This window comes from Salmo salar, chromosome ssa25 (assembly GCF_905237065.1).
Source record: "Salmo salar chromosome ssa25, Ssal_v3.1, whole genome shotgun sequence".
NCBI classification, from domain to species: Eukaryota; Metazoa; Chordata; class Actinopteri; order Salmoniformes; family Salmonidae; genus Salmo; species Salmo salar.
In genome coordinates, this window is record NC_059466.1 from 36811786 (window position 1) to 36833067 (window position 21282).

A 21282-nucleotide genomic window follows, 5' to 3' on the forward strand; every position below is an offset into this window, starting at 1 on the left:
CCTGCAAAGTCTGAGTTTTCCCCACAGCCACTCACAAAGTATAGACTACCGATCACTGTCCTTGGTTCTGAGATTGCGACGTCTGTCATATGACGTGGTGCTAGTGCTTCTAGTAACCTATAGCTTTGCTTTAATGGATTCATTTATATTTTTATCTGCTTGTCATTTTCTTATGTTAAGCCTAACGGTTTATGTTTCACGAAGCTATAGGCCTACGGTGTCGCAATGCTGCTATTTAGAATGATGGCTGGCGGCAATAAGTAATTAAAGTGGGAAATTCAAACATTGCAGACTGTAAAATGTGTTTTTGATGCAACCACATACTAATCAGTAACCAATAGATTTTATTTTGCATTTGTGCATTTGGAAAGTTTTCATACCCCTTTACTTTTTATACATTTATGTTACAGCCTTATTCTAAAATTGATTAAATAGTTTTTTCCCCTCATCAATCTAAACACAATACCCCAAGTATAACAAATAAAAACTGAAATATCACTATACATACACTACCGTTCAAAAGTTTGGGGTCACTTAGAAATGTCCTTGTTTTTGAAAGAAAAGCAATTGTTTTGTCCTTTAAAATAACATCAAATTGATCAGAAATACAGTGTAGACATTGTTAATGTTGTAAATGACTATTGTAACTGGAAACGGCATATATATATATATATATATATATATATATATATATATATATATATTATTTTATGTCATATTTACATAGGCGTATAGAGGCCCATTATCAGCAACAATCACTCCTGTGTTCCAATGGCACGTTGTGTTAGCTAATCCAAGTTTATCATTTTAAAAGGCTAATTGATCATTAGGAAACCCTATTTGAAATTGTTAGCGCAGCTGAAAACTGTTGTTCTGATTAAAGAAGCTATAAACTGGCCTTCTTTAGACTAGTTCAGTATCTGGAACATCAGCATTCGAGTTTGATTACAGGCTCAAAATGGCCAGAAACGAAGACCTTTCTTCTGAAACTCGTCAGTCTATTCTTGTTCTGAGAATTTAAGGCTATTCCATGTGAGAAATTGCCAAGAAACTTAAGATCTGGTACAACGCTGTGTACTACTCCCTTCACAGAGTAGCGCAAACTGGCTCTAACCAGAATAGAAAGGAGTGGGAGGCCCCGGTGCACAACTGAGCAAGAGGACAAGTACATTAGTGTCTAGTTGTAGAAACAGACACCTCAAGTTCTCAACTGGCAGCTTCATTAAATAATACCTGCAAAACACCAGTCTCAAAGTCAACAGTGAAGAGGCAACTCCGGGATGCTGGCCTTCTAGGCAGAGTTGCTAAGAAAAAGCCATATCTCAGACTGGCCAATAAAAATAAAAGATTAAGATGGGCAAAAGAACACAGACACTGGACAGAGGAACTCTGCCTAGAAGACCAGCATGTAGAAACATCTCAAGGATGATAAATTGAAATCTTTGCTGATGTGGTTATCTTTGGTCATTTGGCACCAGCTTGATCAGATGAAGCTTTTTAGCAGTGTTTTTGTGCACCACTTTGCCTTTTATTTATCCGTCTCCATCCGAGTCGGACCTGATTCACCTAACTTTTATGAGTTTGATAGCCAATTAGGTCAGGAGGCCAAGGCGGGCCGGCGCCGCTGAGAAAAATGTGTGTTAGATGTATGATAACCACAGCCACAAAGGCAAAATTGTCTATATCATAAAAATCCATGAAAACAAAAATTGGATTTTGGTCATCATTTAAAGTTAGGCTTTGGCATAAGGTTAGCAATGTGGATAAGTTTAGATTTAAAAATCACATTTTAAGAAGATTTCTGGTGACAATCAGCTTTGACTTGGTAACACAAACAGTCAGCAAGCAAGGAAAGCTAGCCTACAAAGCTGGAAGCTAGCAGTATCTTCTTGCATTGTAAAGTGTTCTAGCCTGTAATGGACATTGTTTGGCGAACAGTTTCAACATTTCTACATGCTGTGTTGCATTACTCAAGTGTGTTAACTCCCCTCTCAGGCTGCACAGAAGTTAACATGATACAGTCCAGACTCCCAGTGGTTCCTCAGGACAGACTAGAGTCAGTATGAGAGAGGAGATAACATGATACAGTCCAGACTCCCAGTGGTTCCTCAGGACAGACTAGAGGTCATTTGCAGGTCAGTTGGTAGAGCATGGTAATTGTAACAACAGGGTAGTTGGTTCAATTCCCGGGACCACCCATACGTAAATGTATGCTCGCATGACTAAGTTGCTTTGGATAATAGTGTCTGCTGTGTGTGTAGATAGATGGGTAGATAGATCGGTGGGGTTATAACTTTGTGGGTGTGGTAACTAGTGACGACCCATCTCACTTGACAGGTTAGCATTTCTCGTCATGAATCTTGTTCTGGAGGCAGCTCTGCAGAGTGGTCACTAGCTGGAAGAGCCACAAAGTCATAAAATCAGATTTTAAACCTAACCTTAAGCACACTACTAATCCTTGTTGCCTAACCTTAAATGAAGACCAAAAAGCACATTTTTGTCCATGTATTTTTACAATATTGCCAATTTTGACTTTGCAGCTGACCTAAATTGAAATCGCTCAGTTCTGCCTCCAGGACAAGACTCATGACAATGAACATCAACCTGCATAGCCCTTGCCTCACGTCTCTTGCCTGCTACATTACGTCTTTCACTGTGTGCGTGAATGACTAAATTCGGGCTTACAGACAGTGCGCACTTAAAAAAGAAGAGCTTGCTTGCTTCTATGCAAATGTTGTTGATCGGTACAATAAAATCAGTCCCAAATGGAAGGGGAAAATTGTTTTTTTCATCTGTAGCCCCATGAAATCAGTCAAAACAAGCTCATTATCTCAGTGCATGCGCACACTGCTATTGAAGATGCATTCACCTGTATTTGGAATAGGCCTAGGCTCAGAGCTCTACATTAGAACAATTCCTTGGGAGCACTGGTGCGCCCAACTAGAAAAATTTTGGGGCACCAGAATGTTAAAAAAAATAAAACAATTGATTGATATACGGCCTATACGAACTCTAGCTCCTTCTGAAGCACGTTGTTCCCTAGAAACTAATATGTAACTCTGTAAATTAATATAAAAACTCACATTTTGATTCAAATACCTGTCATTGAAATTAAATAGATTTGTGAAATATTAGGTTTCTACTGTTTCCTATTGAGATGCATTACACTGACTACTGTACACTCTGTTTAAGAATGTCAGGTTTGTGATGAGGACATGCAAATCTGTCACTCAATCATTGCTATGATCATTGATCACCTGAAGAAGCTATGCCTTTTCCTTTCTTTCTGTGCCCCCACATGTTTGGATATACTGTTAAAGTTACCAGGTTGTTGGCTACCCAACGAGGTAACTTGACAGAACAAAGTGTAAACAAATGGTTAACCATGCCTGAGTAGTTTTAGAACTGCCCACATAGTTTGTGAATGTAAAATGTGATCCCCGCGATCCAGGAAGATAAATGTTGTGCCGGTAATATGGGTCAGATCTTTTGACCTTTTGACCTGTAGTGATGGTAACGATGATGCTATCCAATCTGCTCTCGCTTTTTCCTCGGGGACATTTGGAAACAACAGTACAGCGAAGCCTTATTATTACTACAATTATTATCTGGTAAGTCGCACAGTACTCCCAAAGTACAACGCGCACAGCGAAATATTTAGTTGTTTGCACTTTAGAACCCTGCCTAGGCTTCATTTACCCAGGTTATCAATAGAGATGTACCTGTCAAATAAATCATTAACGCTTTGTTATGTTTGGGAAAAACAAAGTCAAATTGATGGTATGATTATAGAATTGATGAATTAGTGTATACATAACTGTAATGATATTGAACTCAAGATCTGTCTGGCTCAAGTGCCATTCTGGGACTTTGGCGAATATGCCTTTTGTTGGTGTGGTATTGTTTTGGTATCGTAATGGTATTGAAAATTCTGGTATTATGACAACACTAACACGCGCGTACACACACCGTGACACCCGGTGTTCTGCATATTTCATGTTGGTTTAGTTTTGTCCTCCATGCCGCTGCATATGAAAGCCCACTCTCTCTTCCTCCCCCGCTTTTTATTTCTCTCCTTCCCTGCCTCGCTCTCGCTTTCAGCATTTTAAATGGTAATGAGCAGAGACTGGGTGGATGTCTTCATCTCTCTCTCTGGCTCAGCCTCATGTTACACATGGCTTCTACCTACGTGCTGCTCAGCTCTTCACCACTGACTTATAGCCAGAAGTGTATTGCTGTTTCTGTGTGCATGTGATACATAGCTTTCATCCTCTTTCTGTGTTTATCAGTGCTTAGACTTCTCTGCCGCTCCCGTCGACTCGATCCATGGATCACTCTCTGGCCCTGGCACGAGTACATACAGCCCTGTTGTGATGTGTGGCGTGATGATTCTTGTATAGATGCTTGTAACATGTCTGAGTGATGCATTGATTGCAGTTGAGCGCAGGGAGCATTCTAGAGAGGGAGGAGGAGGAGCGTCTCATTTTACTGTGGAGGAGTGTGTGTGTGTGTGGCTGTGAGCCGGCGCTCTCGTGGAATGCTCCTCTCTGTCTCACAGCGATACTAAACAGGGAGGTTTAACGTTACGCTTCCACCACACACACACACACGCTCACAGCAAGAGGAGTCTTGGACCTTAGGTAGACTCCGGAGTCCCTCTCCAGTTGGCAGAGCTAGGAGTTAGTTGACTTAGATCTTCTATCCCGCTTTCTCTCTGTCCTTTTTCTCTGTCACCCTCCTCCTTTTCCCCTCTTTCTTCTGTTTTTCTCCTCATCTCCAGTCTTCCCCTTTGTCCTCTTCCTCATTTCCTCAGTCCTCTCCTCCTGCTCTCAGGGAGAAAGTGTGTTATAATCTGTTGCAGTAGACAGCGGTCCAGAATTAGCATAGAAATGGATGTTTGGAACCTCAGCCTAGGTTTAGATGAGACACTTCTCTCTCAGTGGAGGGCTGTTGAGGACTTTGTGTGATTGTGTGTGCGTGCGCCAATTCTCTCTCTTAGAATGAACACCACCATATAGACCCACACTTCCGGAACCAAACTGTGCAATCATTCTACTCCAGAGTTCCCACACAGTGCTAGTGAGGTTTATTTAAAGCATCATGTCAACTCTTATCAGGTTGGTTAGTAACCAGAGGGGATGAACACTAAATGGAACCCAGCCCAACCCTTTCTGGGTTCCATCTCTCATTGGCATGACCATATAAATGGTTCCAAAGCCCACAATGGTTTGAACAGCTTTGTTCCACTCTGATCTACAGAGCCTTCAGAAAGTATTCACACCCCTAGGCTTTTTCCACAGTTTGTTGTTACAGCATGGCATGTTCTCACTGGCCTACACAGAAAACCCCATAACGTCAAAGTGGAAATCGACATTTTTACAAATTCATTTAAAATGAGAAGCTGAAATGTCTTGAGTCAAGTTTTCAACCTTAGTTATGGCAAGTCTCTTAAGTTGCATCGACTAATAATAGTGCAATAATAGTGTTCAACATTATTTTTGAATGACTACCTCATCTCTGTACCCCACACATACAATTATTTGTAATGTCCCTCAGTCAAGCAGTGAATTTCAAACTCGGATTCAACCACAAAGACCAGGGAAGTTTTCCAATTGCTCGCAAAGAAGGGCACCAGTTGGTAGAAAAAAAAGCTGACACTGAATATCCCTTTGATCATGGTGACGTTATTAACTACACTTTGGATGGTGTATCAATACACCCAGTCACTACAAAGATACGGGCGTCCTTCCTATCTCAGTTTCCGGAGAGGAAGGAAACTGCTCAGGGATTTCACTGAGGGCAATGGTGACTTTAAAACAGAGTTTATTGGCTGTGATAAGAGGAAACTGAGGATGGATCAACAACATTGTAGTTACTCCACAATACTAATCTAATTGACAGAGTGAAAAGAAGGTAGTCTGTACAGAATACAAATATTCCAAAACATGCATCTTGTTTGCAATAAGGCACTAAAGTAAAACTGCAAAAAATGTGGCAAAGAAATTTACTTTGTCCTGAATACAAAGCATTATGTTTGGGGCAAATCCAACACAACACATCACTGAGTACCACTCTTCATATTTTCAAGCATGGTGGTGGCTGCATCATGTTATGGGTATGCTTGTCATTGGCAAGAACTAGGGAGTTTTTAGGATAAAAGAAACGGAATAGAGTGAAGCACAGGCAAAATCCTAGTGGAAAACCTGTCTGTCTGCTTTCCAACAGACACAGGGAGACGAATTCACCGGGAGACGAATGTTACAGCAGAGGTGGCTGTTGGAAGGATCTATTTTGCAGGATAGGATCATCCTGAGCACCCAAGTCCCAAGATGGTAGCATGTCAAGTCGTTTGTCTGTGACTAGTACATTTTAACCTACTAATAACCTATTTATTTATGGCTGAGTAACTTCCTTGTTGTGTAGTGCAAATTATTTTATTTTTGCTGCTGTAAAGATCACGGGTCTTCCTCAACTTGGCACTTCAACTCTGCACTGACGTTTACCAAAGTAACCCTATCTCTGGCTGGCCTGAGTTCCTTCTTCATCCACGGAGTGTCTCGTCCAAGCCGCTCCTTTTTGCTCTTCGTCTGGCTGTCAGTGGCAGCTCAATAATCCCCAACCCGCTCTCTCAATCCACCTCAACACCCAATCTACTCACACGCGCAAATACTCACATTCAGATTTACATATACGCTGTCCCTCTCTCCCCTTACCTTCGTTGGGCTCTATTATTTACATTTGTCAGAGAAAATGACCATTTTCGTGGTATTGCTTTGTGCACTGACTTTAACGAGATCTGGAGAAAACGAACATTGTCGCTGGGTGAGTACATCTGACAATGTGCTCTCCCGTCCATTGGACATTTTGTTTGCAGGAACTCGCTCCTTTTCACTCGTTCCACTCGTCCAAGTGCCGATGTATTTGTGGCATGATGTGAACATTACGAATTTGTGTCACTACCAAAGTTTAATGGTTTTAAATGACTGTTTTGTATTGTCTGGAAACTCACTTGTAGACTTCGCTTGCAGTAGGTCTCTTAAAAAAGAGAAGCCGTGCAAAGTTATTAAACAGAGGTGCCTAGTTATTCTTCTATTGTTGATATCAGGTAACGTGCAGCCTAACCCTGGCCCTGATATGCAATGTCTCCAAACCCCCTCTGATTTTAAATCAACATCTGGTCTTGGTATTTTTCATTTAAATGTACGCAGCCTGTTGTCAAAAATAGATGGGGTTAGGATTTGGGCTAAATCAACTGATGCTGATATAATTGTGTTTTCTGAAACCTGGCTCAGCAAGTCTGTTCTTGATACGGATATTTGTATAACTGGTTACAATGTTTATCGCACTGATCGGGTTAAGAAAGGTGGGGGTGTGGCTATATATGTAAAAACGAAATTCCCTGTAAGTGTGGCAAAGTCTGAAACTATTTGTGAACAGTTGGAATTTCTTGCTTTGAATATTGAGGTTTCTAAGGGTCTTTCTATAACTGTGATTGGCTGTTACAGACCCCCCTCTGCTCTCTCTAACTGTGATTGGCTGTTATAGACCCCCCTCTGCTCTCGGTGATGCATTTTCTTCTTTGACGCACCTCATGTCTAAACTTCTTTACAGTGAAATGATTTTGATTGGTGATCTTAACTGGTGTTGGTTAATGCCGGTGTCTGATGATTTAAAAATGTTTTGTAATTCTATGAATCTTACCCAGTTGATTAACTCACCCACTCGCCCTAATCTAAAATGCCCAGATAAACCTACCCTGATTGATTTGATATTGACAAATGTTCCACATAAATATTCTGCGGTTGGTGTTTTTTGTAATGATTTAAGTGACCATTGTGCTGTTGTTGCTATTAGAAATACTAAGATTTCTAAGTCTAACCCGCGTTTTATTCGTAAGAGAAATCTGAAGTGTTTCATTGAGCAGGCTTTCTTTCATGATTTGTTTTATTTTGACTGGAGCAAGATTGAGCTTATCCCTGATGTGGAAACTGCCTGGAAATTCTTTCATGATGGTTTTCTCCAAATAGTAAACAGACATGCTCCATTCCGCAGGTTCAGGGTTAAAGGGAGGGATAATCCATGGTTTTCGTCTGAGCTTTCTTGCATTGTTCACGACCGTAATCTAGCCTGGGCTAAAGCAAGGAAATTGTGTTCTGATGCTGATTGGCTTGGTTTTAGGCAGTTACGAAACAAGTGTTCTTCTCTTCTCAGGAAGGCCAAGTCTGAATATTTTATGTCTGTTACCACTGATAACCTGAATGACCCTAGAAAGTTTTGGAAGGCTATTAAGTCTATGTCTGGTAACAGTAATGTTAATGAATTACCGTCATGTGTATTGAAGGACTCTGTTGCTATATATGACAAAACTGAAATGCTGAATTGTTTCAATGAGCACTTTGTATCATCTGGTAGACTGTTTGATTCAGTGTCCTCTGTCTCTGTACAACCTTGTGTTGATGAACCAGTGAGAGCTGGTCAAACTTTTAGCTTTTTGCCATTCTCAGTGCAGGTGGTACATAAGGCCCTGAAATCCTTAGATCAGAGAAAGCCTGCAGGTCCTGATCTTTTGGATCCCTGCTTTTTAAATCTGGCAGCTGATTTCATAGCTGAACCACTTGCATATCTGTTTAATCTAACCCTGGAATGTAATGAAATTCCAAAGATCTGGAAATCAGCATTTGTCCTGCCACTTTTAAAAGGGGAGATCCAACTCTTTTAAATAATTATAGGCCAATCTCAAAGCTGTCACCCCTGGTGAAAATACTTGAAACCCCTGTGAGTGACCAGCTAAAAGAGTTTTTATATACTAACTCTATTTTATCAATGTACCAATCGGGTTTCAGGAAGAAGCATAGCACAATTACAGCAGCCATGAAGGTTTTAAATGATATCACTGAAGCTCTTGACAAAAAACAGCATTGTGTCTCACTTTTTATTGATCTCTCTAAGGCTTTTGATACAGTTGATCATGCTATACTAAGGCAGAGATTGTCGAGTGTAGGTCTTTCAGAGCATGCAGTTGCATGGTTTGTTAACTATCTGTCTGATAGAACTCAGTGCACTCAATTTGATGGGCTTAGGTCTGTTAAATTGTCTGTCTTAAATGGTGTGCCCCAAGGCTCTGTACTTGGTCCTCTCTTATTCACTATTTATATAAATAATTTAGACAAAAATGTCCAAAATGTACAACTTCATTTTTATGCTGATGATACTGTTATTTACTGTTGTGCTTCATCTCTTACAAAAGCTTTCCAGAACTTGCAAACTGCTTTTAATACTGTTCAACATACCTTGTCTCAATTGAAGCTTATCCTCAATACTGACAAAACTAAACTACTGGTGTTTTCTAAAGCAAGAAATAGACCTCTGAACCTTTCACCTATTATTACCTGTCAGGGCAAGGAGATTGAGGTTGTAACCTCATATAAATATCTTGGAATTTTGATTGATGATGGCCTCTCTTTTAAAATGCATATTCAACAATTTACAAAAAAAATTGAAGCTGAAATTAGGATTTTATTTTAGGAATAAGGCTTGTTTTTCTTTTGAAGCCAAAAGGAGGCTAGTATCAGCTACATTTATGCCTTTACTAGACTATGGGGATATTTTATATATGAATGCTTCCGCTCAGTGTTTGAGATCAATTGACACCCTTTACCATGGCACTTTGAGATTTATTTTAAATTGCAAAACCCTTAAGCACCACTGCACTTTATATACCAGGGTTGGCTGGCCTTCTCTAGTCACTCGTAGGCTCAGTCACTGGTATATTTTTATTTACAAAGCCATTTTGGGTTTACTACCTTTTTATTTGGGCATTTTTATTGTTCAGAAATGTGGTGGGTACTCTCTTCGTTCGAGGGACTTTATCTTGCTAACTGTTCCAAATGTCCGAACTGAATTTGGTAAAAGGGCTTTTATGTACTCTGCGCCATCGTCTTGGAATGCCTTACAAAATACTTTTAAACTGGAAGAACTTGTCCCGATTGGTATTTTTAAATCACTGATGAATGATCTTGAGACTGATTCCCTGACATGTCAATGTTTTTAATTTGCTGTTTTTGATTTTGTTATATTCTTTGTTAATTCTATGGTTTTTACTAGATTACTTGTAGTTTTTCATGTTTGTCTAATTTTTGTAATGACTTGGCGCTGCCTATCTTGGCCAGGACGCTCTTGAAAAAGAGATTTTAAATCTCAATGAGCCTTTCCTGGTTAAATAAAGGTTAATAATTAATAATAATAAAAATAATAAATAACCTGAAATACAAGGCCAAATATATACCCTGGAGTTGCTTACCAAGACGACATTGAATATTCCTAAGTCGCCTAGTTACAGTTGACAGAAATTGTCTTGATCTATAGTAAGAAATGAAAATGGCTGTCTAGGCAGACTGACAGACCGACGCACGCAGACAGGCAGACTGACTGACGCACGCAGACTAACTGACTGAATCACGCAGACAGGCAGACTGACTGACGCACGCAGACTGACTGACTGACTGACGCACGCAGACTGACTGACTGACGCACGCAGACTGACTGACTGACTGACTGACGCACACTGACTGACGCACGCAGGCAGCCAGACTGACTGACTGACGCACACTGACTGACGCACGCAGGCAGCCAGACTGACTGACTGATGCACACTGACTGACGCACGCAGGCAGCCAGACTGACTGACTGACGCACGCAGACTGACTGACTGACGCACGCAGACTGACTGACTGACGCACGCAGACTGACTGACGCGCGTAGACTGACTGATGCACGCACGCACGCAGACTGACTGACGCATGCACGCAGACTGACTGACGCACGCACGCAGACTGACTGACGCGCGCAGGCAGACTGACTGACGCGCGCAGGCAGACTGACTGACGCGCGCAGGCAGGCAGACTGACTGACGCAGGCAGCCAGACTGACTGACGCAGGCAGCCAGACTGACTGACTGACTGACGCACACTGACTGACGCGCGCACGCAGGCAGACTGACTGACTGACTGACTGACTGACGCACACTGACTGACGCACGCACGCAGGCAGACTGACGCGCACGCAGACTGACTGACTGACTGACTGACTGACTGACTGACTGACGCACGCAGACTGACTGACTGACTGACGCCGCACGCACGCACGCACGCAGACTGACGCACGCAGGCTGCCTGACTGACGCACGCAGGCTGACTGACTGACTGACTGACGCGCGCACGCAGGCAGGCAGGCTGACTGACTGACTGACTGACTGACTGACTGACGCGCGCAGGCAGGCAGGCAGACTGACTGACGCGCGCAGGCAGACTGACTGACGCGCGCAGGCAGGCAGACTGACTGACGCGCGCAGGCAGGCAGACTGACTGACGCGCGCAGGCAGGCAGACTGACTGACGCGCGCAGGCAGGCAGACTGACTGACGCGCGCAGGCAGGCAGACTGACTGGCGCGCGCAGGCAGGCTGACTGACGCGCGCGCAGGCAGGCTGACTGACGCGCGCGCGCAGGCAGGCAGGCTGACTGCGCGCGCGCAGGCAGGCAGGCTGACTGACGCGCGCGCAGGCAGGCAGGCTGACTGAGCGCGCAGCGCAGGCAGGCAGGCTGACTAGCGCGCGCAGGCAGGCAGGCTGACTGGCGCGCGCGCAGGCAGGCAGGCTGACTGGCGCGCGCGCAGGCAGGCAGGCTGACTGGCGCGCGCGCAGGCAGGCAGGCTGACTGACGCGCGCAGGCAGGCAGGCTGACTGGCGCAGGCAGGCAGGCTGACTGGCGCGCGCAGGCAGGCAGGCTGACTGGCGCGCAGGCAGGCAGGCAGGCAGGCTGACTGGCGCGCGCAGGCAGGCAGGCTGACTGGCGCGCGCGCAGGCAGGCAGGCAGGCAGGCAGGCAGGCAGGCAGGCTGACTGACGCGGCGCGCAGGCAGGCAGGCTGACTGACTGACGCGCGCGCAGGCAGGCAGGCTGACTGACGCGCGCAGGCAGGCAGGCTGACTGGCGCGCGCGCAGGCAGGCAGGCAGGCTGGCGCGCGCAGGCAGGCAGGCTGACTGGCGCGCGCAGGCAGGCTGACTGACTGGCGCGCGCGCAGGCAGGCAGGCTGACTGACTGACTGGCGCGCAGGCAGGCAGGCAGGCTGACTGACGCGCAGGCAGGCAGGCTGACTGACGCGCGCGCAGGCAGGCAGGCTGACTGACGCGCGCGCAGGCAGGCAGGCTGACTGGCGCGCGCGCGCAGGCAGGCAGGCTGACTGGCGCAGGCAGGCAGGCTGACTGGCGCGCGCGCGCAGGCAGGCAGGCAGGCAGGCTGACTGGCGCGCGCGCGCAGGCAGGCAGGCAGGCTGACTGGCGCGCGCGCGCAGGCAGGCAGGCTGACTGGCGCGCGCAGGCAAGCAGGCTGACTGGCGCGCGCAGGCAGGCTGACTGACGCGCGCAGGCAGGCAGGCTGACTGGCGCGCAGGCAGGCAGGCAGGCAGGCTGACTGACTGACTGACTGACTGACGCACGCAGGCAGGCAGGCAGGCTGACTGACTGACTGACTGACTGACTGACTGGCGCAGGCAGGCTGACTGGCGCAGGCTTGCAGGCAGGCAGGCAGGCTGACTGACTGACTGGCGCAGGCTTGCAGGCAGGCAGGCTGACTCACTGACTGGCGCAGGCTTGCAGGCAGGCAGGCTGACTGACTGGCGCAGGCTTGCAGGCTGACTGACTGACTGGCGCAGGCAGGCAGGCTGACTGACTGACTGACTGACTGGCGCAGGCAGGCTGACTGACTGACTGACTGACTGACTGACTGACGCAGGCAGGCAGGCAGACTGACTGGCTGAATGGCGCAGGCTGACTGACTGACTGGCGCAGACTGACTGACTGACTGACTGACTGGCGCAGGCAGGCAGACTGACTGACTGACTGACTGACTGACTGACTGGCGCAGGCAGGCTGACTGACTGACTGACTGACTGGCGCAGGCAGGCAGGCTGACTGACTGACTGGCGCAGGCAGGCAGGCTGACTGACTGGCGCAGGCAGGCAGGCTGACTGACTGGCGCAGGCAGGCAGGCTGACTGACTGGTGCAGGCAGGCTGACTGACTGACTGACTGGTGCAGGCAGGCAGGCTGACTGACTGACTGACTGGCGCAGGCTGACTGACTGACTGAGTGGCGCAGGCAGACTGACTGACTGACTGGCGCAGGCAGGCTGACTGACTGGCGCAGGCAGGCAGGCTGACTGACTGACTGACTGGCGCAGGCAGGCAGGCTGACTGACTGACTGGCGCAGGCAGACTGACTGGCGCAGGCAGGCAGACTGACTGACTGGCGCAGGCAGGCTGACTGGCGCAGGCAGGCAGACTGACTGACTGACTGACTGACTGGCGCAGGCAGGCTGACTGACTGACTGACTGGCGCAGGCAGGCTGACTGACTGACTGACTGACTGGCGCAGGCAGGCTGACTGACTGGCGCAGGCTGACTGACTGACTGACTGACTGGCGCAGGCAGGCTGACTGACTGACTGACTGACTGGCGCAGGCAGGCAGGCAGGCAGGATGACTGACTGACTGGCGCAGGCTGACTGACTGACTGGCGCAGGCAGGCAGGCTGACTGACTGACTGGCGCAGGCAGGCAGGCAGGCTGACTGACTGACTGACTGACTGGCGCAGGCAGGCAGGCTGACTGACTGGCGCAGGCAGGCAGGCTGACTGACTGACTGGCGCAGGCAGGTTGACTGACTTACTGGCGCAGGCAGACTGGCTGACTGACTGACTGACTGACTGACTGACTGGCGCAGGCAGGCTGACTGACTGACTGACTGGCGCAGGCAGGCTGACTGACTGACTGACTGGCGCAGGCAGGCTGACTGACTGACTGGCGCAGGCTGACTGACTGACTGACTGGCGCAGGCAGGCTGACTGACTGACTGACTGGCGCGCGCGGGCAGGCAGGCAGGCTGACTGACGCGCGCAGGCAGGCTGACTGACACGCCGCGCGCAGGCAGGCTGACTGACTGACGCGCGCAGGCAGGCTGACTGACTGACCGACGCGCGCAGGCAGGCTGACTGACTGACGCGCGCAGGCAGGCTGACTGACTGACGCGCGCAGGCAGGCTGACTGACTGACGCGCGCAGGCAGGCTGACTGACTGGCGCGCGCAGGCAGGCTGACTGGCGCTCGCGCAGGCAGGCTGACTGACGCAGGCAGGCTGACTGACTGACTGGCGCACGCAGGCAGGCTGACTGACTGACTGACTGACTGGCGCAGGCAGGCTGACTGGCGCAGGCAGGCTGACTGACTGACTGGCGCGCAGGCAGGCAGGCTGACTGACTGACTGACTGGCGCAGGCAGGCTGACTGACTGACTGACTGACGCAGGCAGGCAGACTGACTGGCGCAGGCAGACTGACTGACTGAATGGCGCAGGCTGACTGACTGACTGACTGGCGCAGGCAGGCAGGCAGACTGACTGACTGACTGGCGCAGGCAGGCTGACTGACTGACTGACTGACTGACTGACTGACTGTCACAGGCAGGCTGACTGACTGGCGCAGGCAGGCAGGCTGACTGGCACAGGCAGACTGACTGACTGGTGCAGGCAGGCTGGCTGACTGACTGACTGAGTGGCGCAGGCAGGCTGACTGACTGGCGCAGGCAGGCTGACTGGCGCAGGCAGGCAGGCAGACTGACTGACTGGCGCAGGCAGGCTGACTGACTGGCGCAGGCTGACTGACTGACTGACTGAGTGGCGCAGGCTGACGCAGGCAGGCTGACTGGCGCAGGCAGGCAGGCTGACTGACTGACTGACTGGCGCAGGCATGCAGGCTGACTGACTGACTGGCGCAGGCAGGCAGGCTGACTGACTGACTGGCGCAGGCAGGCTGACTGACTGACTGGCGCAGGCAGGCTGACTGACTGACTGGCGCAGGCAGGCTGACTGACTGACTGACTGGCGCAGGCTGACTGACTGACGACTGGCGCAGGCAGGCTGACTGGCGCAGGCAGGCTGACTGACTGACTGGCGCAGGCAGGCTGACTGGCGCAGGCAGGCTGACTGACTGACTGACTGGCGCAGGCAGGCTGACTGACTGACTGACTGACTGACTGACTGGCGCAGGCAGGCTGACTGACTGACTGGCGCAGGCAGGCTGACTGACTGACTGACTGACTGACTGGCGCAGGCAGGCTGACTGACTGGCGCAGGCTGACTGACTGACTAACTGACTGACTGGCGCAGGCAGGCTGACTGACTGACTGACTGACTGGCGCAGGCAGGCAGGCAGGCTGACTGACTGACTGACTGACTGGCGCAGGCTGACTGACTGACTGGCGCAGGCTGACTGACTGACTGGCGCAGGCAGGCAGGCAGGCAGGCTGACTGACTGGCGCAGGCAGGCAGGCAGGCTGACTGACTGGCGCAGGCAGGCAGGCTGACTGACTGACTGGCGCAGGCAGGCAGGCTGACTGACTGACTGGCGCAGGCAGACTGACTGACTGACTGACTGACTGACTGACTGGCGCAGGCAGGCTGACTGACTGACTGACTGGCGCAGGCAGGCAGGCTGACTGACTGACTGGCGCAGGCAGGCAGGCAGGCTGACTGACTGGCGCAGGCAGACTGACTGACTGACTGACTGACTGACTGGCGCAGGCAGACTGACTGACTGACTGACTGACTGGCGCAGGCAGGCTGACTGACTGACTGACTGGCGCAGGCAGGCAGGCTAACTGACTGACTGACTGGCGCAGGCAGGCAGGCTGACTGACTGACTGGCGCAGGCAGGCAGGCTGACTGACTGACTGACTGGCGCAGGCTGACTGACTGACTGACTGACTGGCGCAGGCAGGCTGACTGACTGACTGACGCAGGCAGGCAGACTGACTGACGCAGGCAGGCAGACTGACTGCCTGGCGCAGGCAGGCAGGCAGGCTGACTGACTGGCGCAGGCAGGCAGGCAGGCTGACTGACTGACTGACTGACTGGCGCAGGCAGGCAGGCTGACTGACTGACTGACTGACTGGCGCAGGCAGGCTGACTGGCGCAGGCAGGCAGGCAGGCTGACTGACTGACTGACTGACTGGCGCAGGCAGACTGACTGACTGACGCAGTCACACACATTTCAAGTTTAGTTGTATATACGGGATACACATGGTATACACCGTCCAACGGAAAGGCAGGCTGACTAGCGCAGGCAGGCAGGCTGACTGACTGACTGGCGCAGGCAGGCAGGCAGGCAGGCTGACTGACTGACTGACTGACTGGCGCAGGCTGACTGACTGACTGACTGGCGCAGGCAGGCAGGCTGACTGACTGACTGACACACATTTCAAGTTTAGTTGTATATACGGGATACACATGGTATACACCGTCCAACGGAAAGCTTACTTGAAGGTTCCTTCTCGACAACAGTAAATTATAAAAGATAAAAATAGAACATAAGGTAAATGGCTCAGTAGAATAAAATAAACATTTTGCATAAGACAGAGTTAGAGACAGACAGACCAACCAATATAGTTAGACAGACCAGCTCTAGATTTGGATTCTTGTTGTGCTGTTTGTGTGTGTGTGTGTATGCAGCTTTCTCTCTCTGTGTGTGTGTGTGTGTGTGTGTGTGTGTGTGTGTGTGTGTGTGTGTGTGTGTGTGTAAACACACTCATCCGTGCTTCCCTCCCTCTGTCCTCTGCAGGAGGTGGTGCTGTACTGCCTGGAGAACCGTGTGTGTGAGGTGAACCACAGGGACTATGCAGGCTACTGTGCCCTCCACGAGGCCTGCGCCCGCGGCTGGCTCTCTATAGTCATACACCTGCTGGAGCACGGTGCCGACATCAACTGCAGCGCACAGGATGGTACTAGGTACACACACACACACACACACACACACACACACACACACACACACACAATGCAGTATACACACACACACTCAGATGCAGAAACACACACACACGCAGTGTTTTTCCTATTACATTAATGTGTGTGTGTGTGTCCAGGCCTCTGCATGACGCGGTGGAAAATGACCATCTGGACGTAGTGCGGGTGTTGCTGTCCTACGGGGCTGACCCTACCCTGGCTACCTACTCCGGCCGGGGTCTGCTCAAGATGACCCACAGCAACAGCATGGAGCGATTCCTCACTGGTCAGTCACTCACTACTATACTGCTGCTCTACCCCTCACACCCCTCACTGGTCAGTCACTAACTACAGTCGTGGCCAAAAGATTTGAGAATGACACAAATATACATTTTCACAAAGTTTGCTGCTTCAGTGTCTTTAGATATTTTTGTCAGATGTTACTATGGAATACTGAAGAAAATTACAAGCATTTCATAAGTGTCAAAGGCTTTTATTGACAATTACATGAAGTTGATGCAAAGAGTCAATATTTGCAGTGTTGACCCTTCTTTTTCAAAACCTCTGCAATCCGCCCTGGCATGCTGTCAATTAACTTCTGGGCCACATCCTGACTGATGGCAGCCCATTCTTGCTTAATCAATGCTTGGAGTTTGTCAGAATTTGTGGGTTTTTGTTTGTCCACCCGCCTCTTGAGGATTGACCACAAGTTCTCAATGGGATTAAGGTATGGGGAGTTTCCTGGCCATGGACCCAAAATATCCATGTTTTGTTCCCCGAGCCACTTAGTTATCACTTTTGCCTTATGGCAAGGTGCTCCATCATGCTGGAAAAGGCATTGTTCGTCACCAAACTGATGGTCTGGAGAAGTTGCTCTCTGAGGATATGTTGGTACCATTCTTTATTCATGGCTGTGTTCTTAGGCAAAATTGTGAGTGAGCCCACTCCCTTGGCTGAGAAGCAACCCCACACATGAATGGTCTCAGGATGCTTTACTGTTGGCATGACACAGGACTGATGGTAGCGCTCACCTTGTCTTCTCCGGACAAGCTTTTTTCCAGATTCCCCAAACAATCGGAAAGAGGATTCATCAGAGAAAATGACTTTACCCAGTCTTCAGCAGTCCAATCCCTGTACCTTTCGCAGAATATCAGTCTGTCCCTGATGTTTTTCCTGGAGAGAAGTGGCTTCTTTGCTGCCCTTCTTGACACAAGGCCATCCTCCAAAAGTCTTCGCCTCACTGTGTGTGCAGATGCACTCACACCTGCCTGCTGCCATTCCTGAGCAAGCTCTGTACTGGTGGCGCCCCGATCCCGCAGCTGAATCAACTTTAGGAGACGGTCCTGGCGCTTGCTGGACTTTCTTGGGCGCCCTGAAGCCTTCTTCACAACATTTGAACCACTCTCCTTGAAGTTCTTGATGATCCGACAAATGGTTGATTTAGGTGCAATCTTACTGGCAGCAATATCCTTGCCTGTGAAGCCCTTTCTGTGCAAAGCAATGATGACGGCACGTGTTTCCTTGCAGGTAACCATGGTTGACAGAGGACGAACAATGATTCCAAGCACCACCCTCCTTTTGAAAATTCCAGTCTGTTATTCGAACTCAATCAGCATGACAGAGTGATCTCCAGCCTTGTCCTCGTCAACACTCACACCTGTGTTAACGAGAGAATCACTGACATGATGTCAGCTGGTCCTTTTGTGGCAGGGCTGAATTGCAGTGGAAATTGTTTTTTGGGGATTCAGTTAATTTGCATGGCAAAGAGGGACTTTGCAATTAATTGCAATTCATCTAATCACTCTTCATAACATTCTGGAGTATATGCAAATTTCCATCATACAAACTGAGGCAGCAGACTTTGTCATTCTTAAATATTTTGGCCACGACTGTACTATACTGCTGCTCTACCCCTCACTGGTCAGTCACTAACTACTATACTATAACTACTGTACTATAACTACTATACTATAACTACTATACTATAATTACTATACTATAACTACTATACTGCTGCTCTACCCCTCACTGGTCAGTCACTAACTACTATACTATAACTACTGTACTATAACTACTGTACTATAACTACTATACTGTAACTACTATAACTACTATACTGCTGCTCTACCCCTCACTGGTCAGTCACTAACTACTATACTATAACTACTATACTGCTGCTCTACCCCTCACTGGTCAGTCACTAACTACTATACTATAACTACTATACTGCTGCTCTACCCCTCACTGGTCAGTCACTAACTACTATACTATAACTACTATACTGCTGCTCTACCCCTCACTGGTCAGTCACTAACTACTATACTATAACTACTATACTATAACTACTATACTGCTGCTCCCCCTCACTGGTCAGTCACTAACTACTATACTATAACTACTATACTGCTGCTCTACCCCTCACTGGTCAGTCACTAACTACTATACTATAACTACTATACTATAACTACTATACTGCTGCTCCCCCCTCACTGGTCAGTCACTAACTACTATACTATAACTACTATACTGCTGCTCTAGCCCTCACTGGTCAGTCACTAACTACTATACTATAACTACTATACTGCTGCTCTACCCCTCACTGGTCAGTCACTAACTACTATACTATAACTACTATACTATAACTACTATACTGCTGCTCTACCCCTCACTGGTCAGTCACTAACTACTATACTATAACTACTATACTGCTGCTCTAGCCCTCACTGGTCAGTCACTAACTACTATACTATAACTACTATACTATAACTACTATACTATAACTACTATACTGCTGCTCTACCCCTCACTGGTCAGTCACTACCTACTATACTATAACTACTATACTGCTGCTCTACCCCTCACTGGTCAGTCACTAACTACTATACTATAACTACTATACTGCTGCTCTAGCCCTCACTGGTCAGTCACTAACTACTATACTATAACTACTATACTATAACTACTATACTGCTGCTCTAGCCCTCACTGGTCAGTCACTAACTACTATACTATAACTACTATACTGCTGCTCTACCCCTCACTGGTCAGTCACTAACTACTATACTATAACTACTATACTGCTGCTCTACCCCTCACTGGTCAGTCACTAACTACTATACTATAACTACTATACTATAACTACTATACTATAACTACTATACTGCTGCTCTACCCCTCACTGGTCAGTCACTAACTACTATACTATAAGTACTATACTGCTGCTCTACCCCTCACTGGTCAGTCACTAACTACTATACTATAACTACTATACTGCTGCTCTACCCCTCACTGGTCAGTCACTAACTACTATACTATAACTACTATACTGCTGCTCTACCCCTCACTGGTCAGTCACTAACTACTATACTATAACTACTATACTATAACTACTATACTGCTGCTCTACCCCTCACTGGTCAGTCACTAACTAATATACTATAACTACTATACTATAACTACTATACTGCTGCTCTACCCCTCACTGGTCAGTCACTAACTACTATACTATAACTACTATACTGCTGCTCTAGCCCTCACTGGTCAGTCACTAACTACTATACTATAACTACTATACTGCTGCTCTACCCCTCACTGGTCAGTCACTAACTACTATACTATAACTACTATACTGCTGCTCTACCCCTCACTGGTCAGTCACTAACTACTATACTATAACTACTATACTATAACTACTATACTGCTGCTCTACCCCTCACTGGTCAGTCTATAACTACTATACTATAACTACTATACTGCTGCTCTAGCCCTCACTGGTCAGTCACTAACTACTATACTATAACTACTATACTATAACTACTATACTGCTGCTCTACCCCTCACTGGTCAGTCACTAACTACTATACTATAACTACTATACTGCTGCTCTACCCCTCACTGGTCAGTCACTAACTACTATACTATAACTACTATACTGCTGCTCTACCCCTCACTGGTCAGTCACTAACTACTATACTATAACTACTATACTGCTGCTCTACCCCTCACTGGTCAGTCACCAACTACTATACTATAACTACTATACTGCTGCTCTACCCCTCACTGGTCAGTCACTAACTACTATACTATAACTACTATACTATAACTACTATACTGCTGCTCTACCCCTCACTGGTCAGTCACTAACTACTATACTATAACTACTATACTGCTGCTCTACCCCTCACTGGTAAGTCACTAACTACTATACTATAACTACTATACTATAACTACTATACTGCTGCTCTACCCCTCACTGGTAAGTCACTAACTACTATACTATAACTACTATACTATAACTACTATACTGCTGCTCTACCCCTCACTGGTCAGTCACTAACTACTATACTATAACTACTATACTATAACTACTATACTGCTGCTCTACCCCTCACTGGTCAGTCACTAACTACTATACTATAACTACTATACTGCTGCTCTACCCCTCACTGGTCAGTCA

At 47.8% G+C, this 21282-nt stretch overlaps 1 protein-coding gene across 1 annotated transcript in view; it reads left to right on the plus strand.

The window, feature by feature from the left end:
• LOC106586712 (BCL-6 corepressor) overlaps positions 1-21282 on the plus strand; it is a 100705-nt gene that overhangs the window by 65985 nt on the left and 13438 nt on the right. Inside the window, 2 exon segments of the mRNA XM_014174269.2 lie at positions 16663-16829; positions 16967-17112. Of these exon segments, the coding sequence (XP_014029744.2) occupies positions 16663-16829; positions 16967-17112 (313 nt within the window).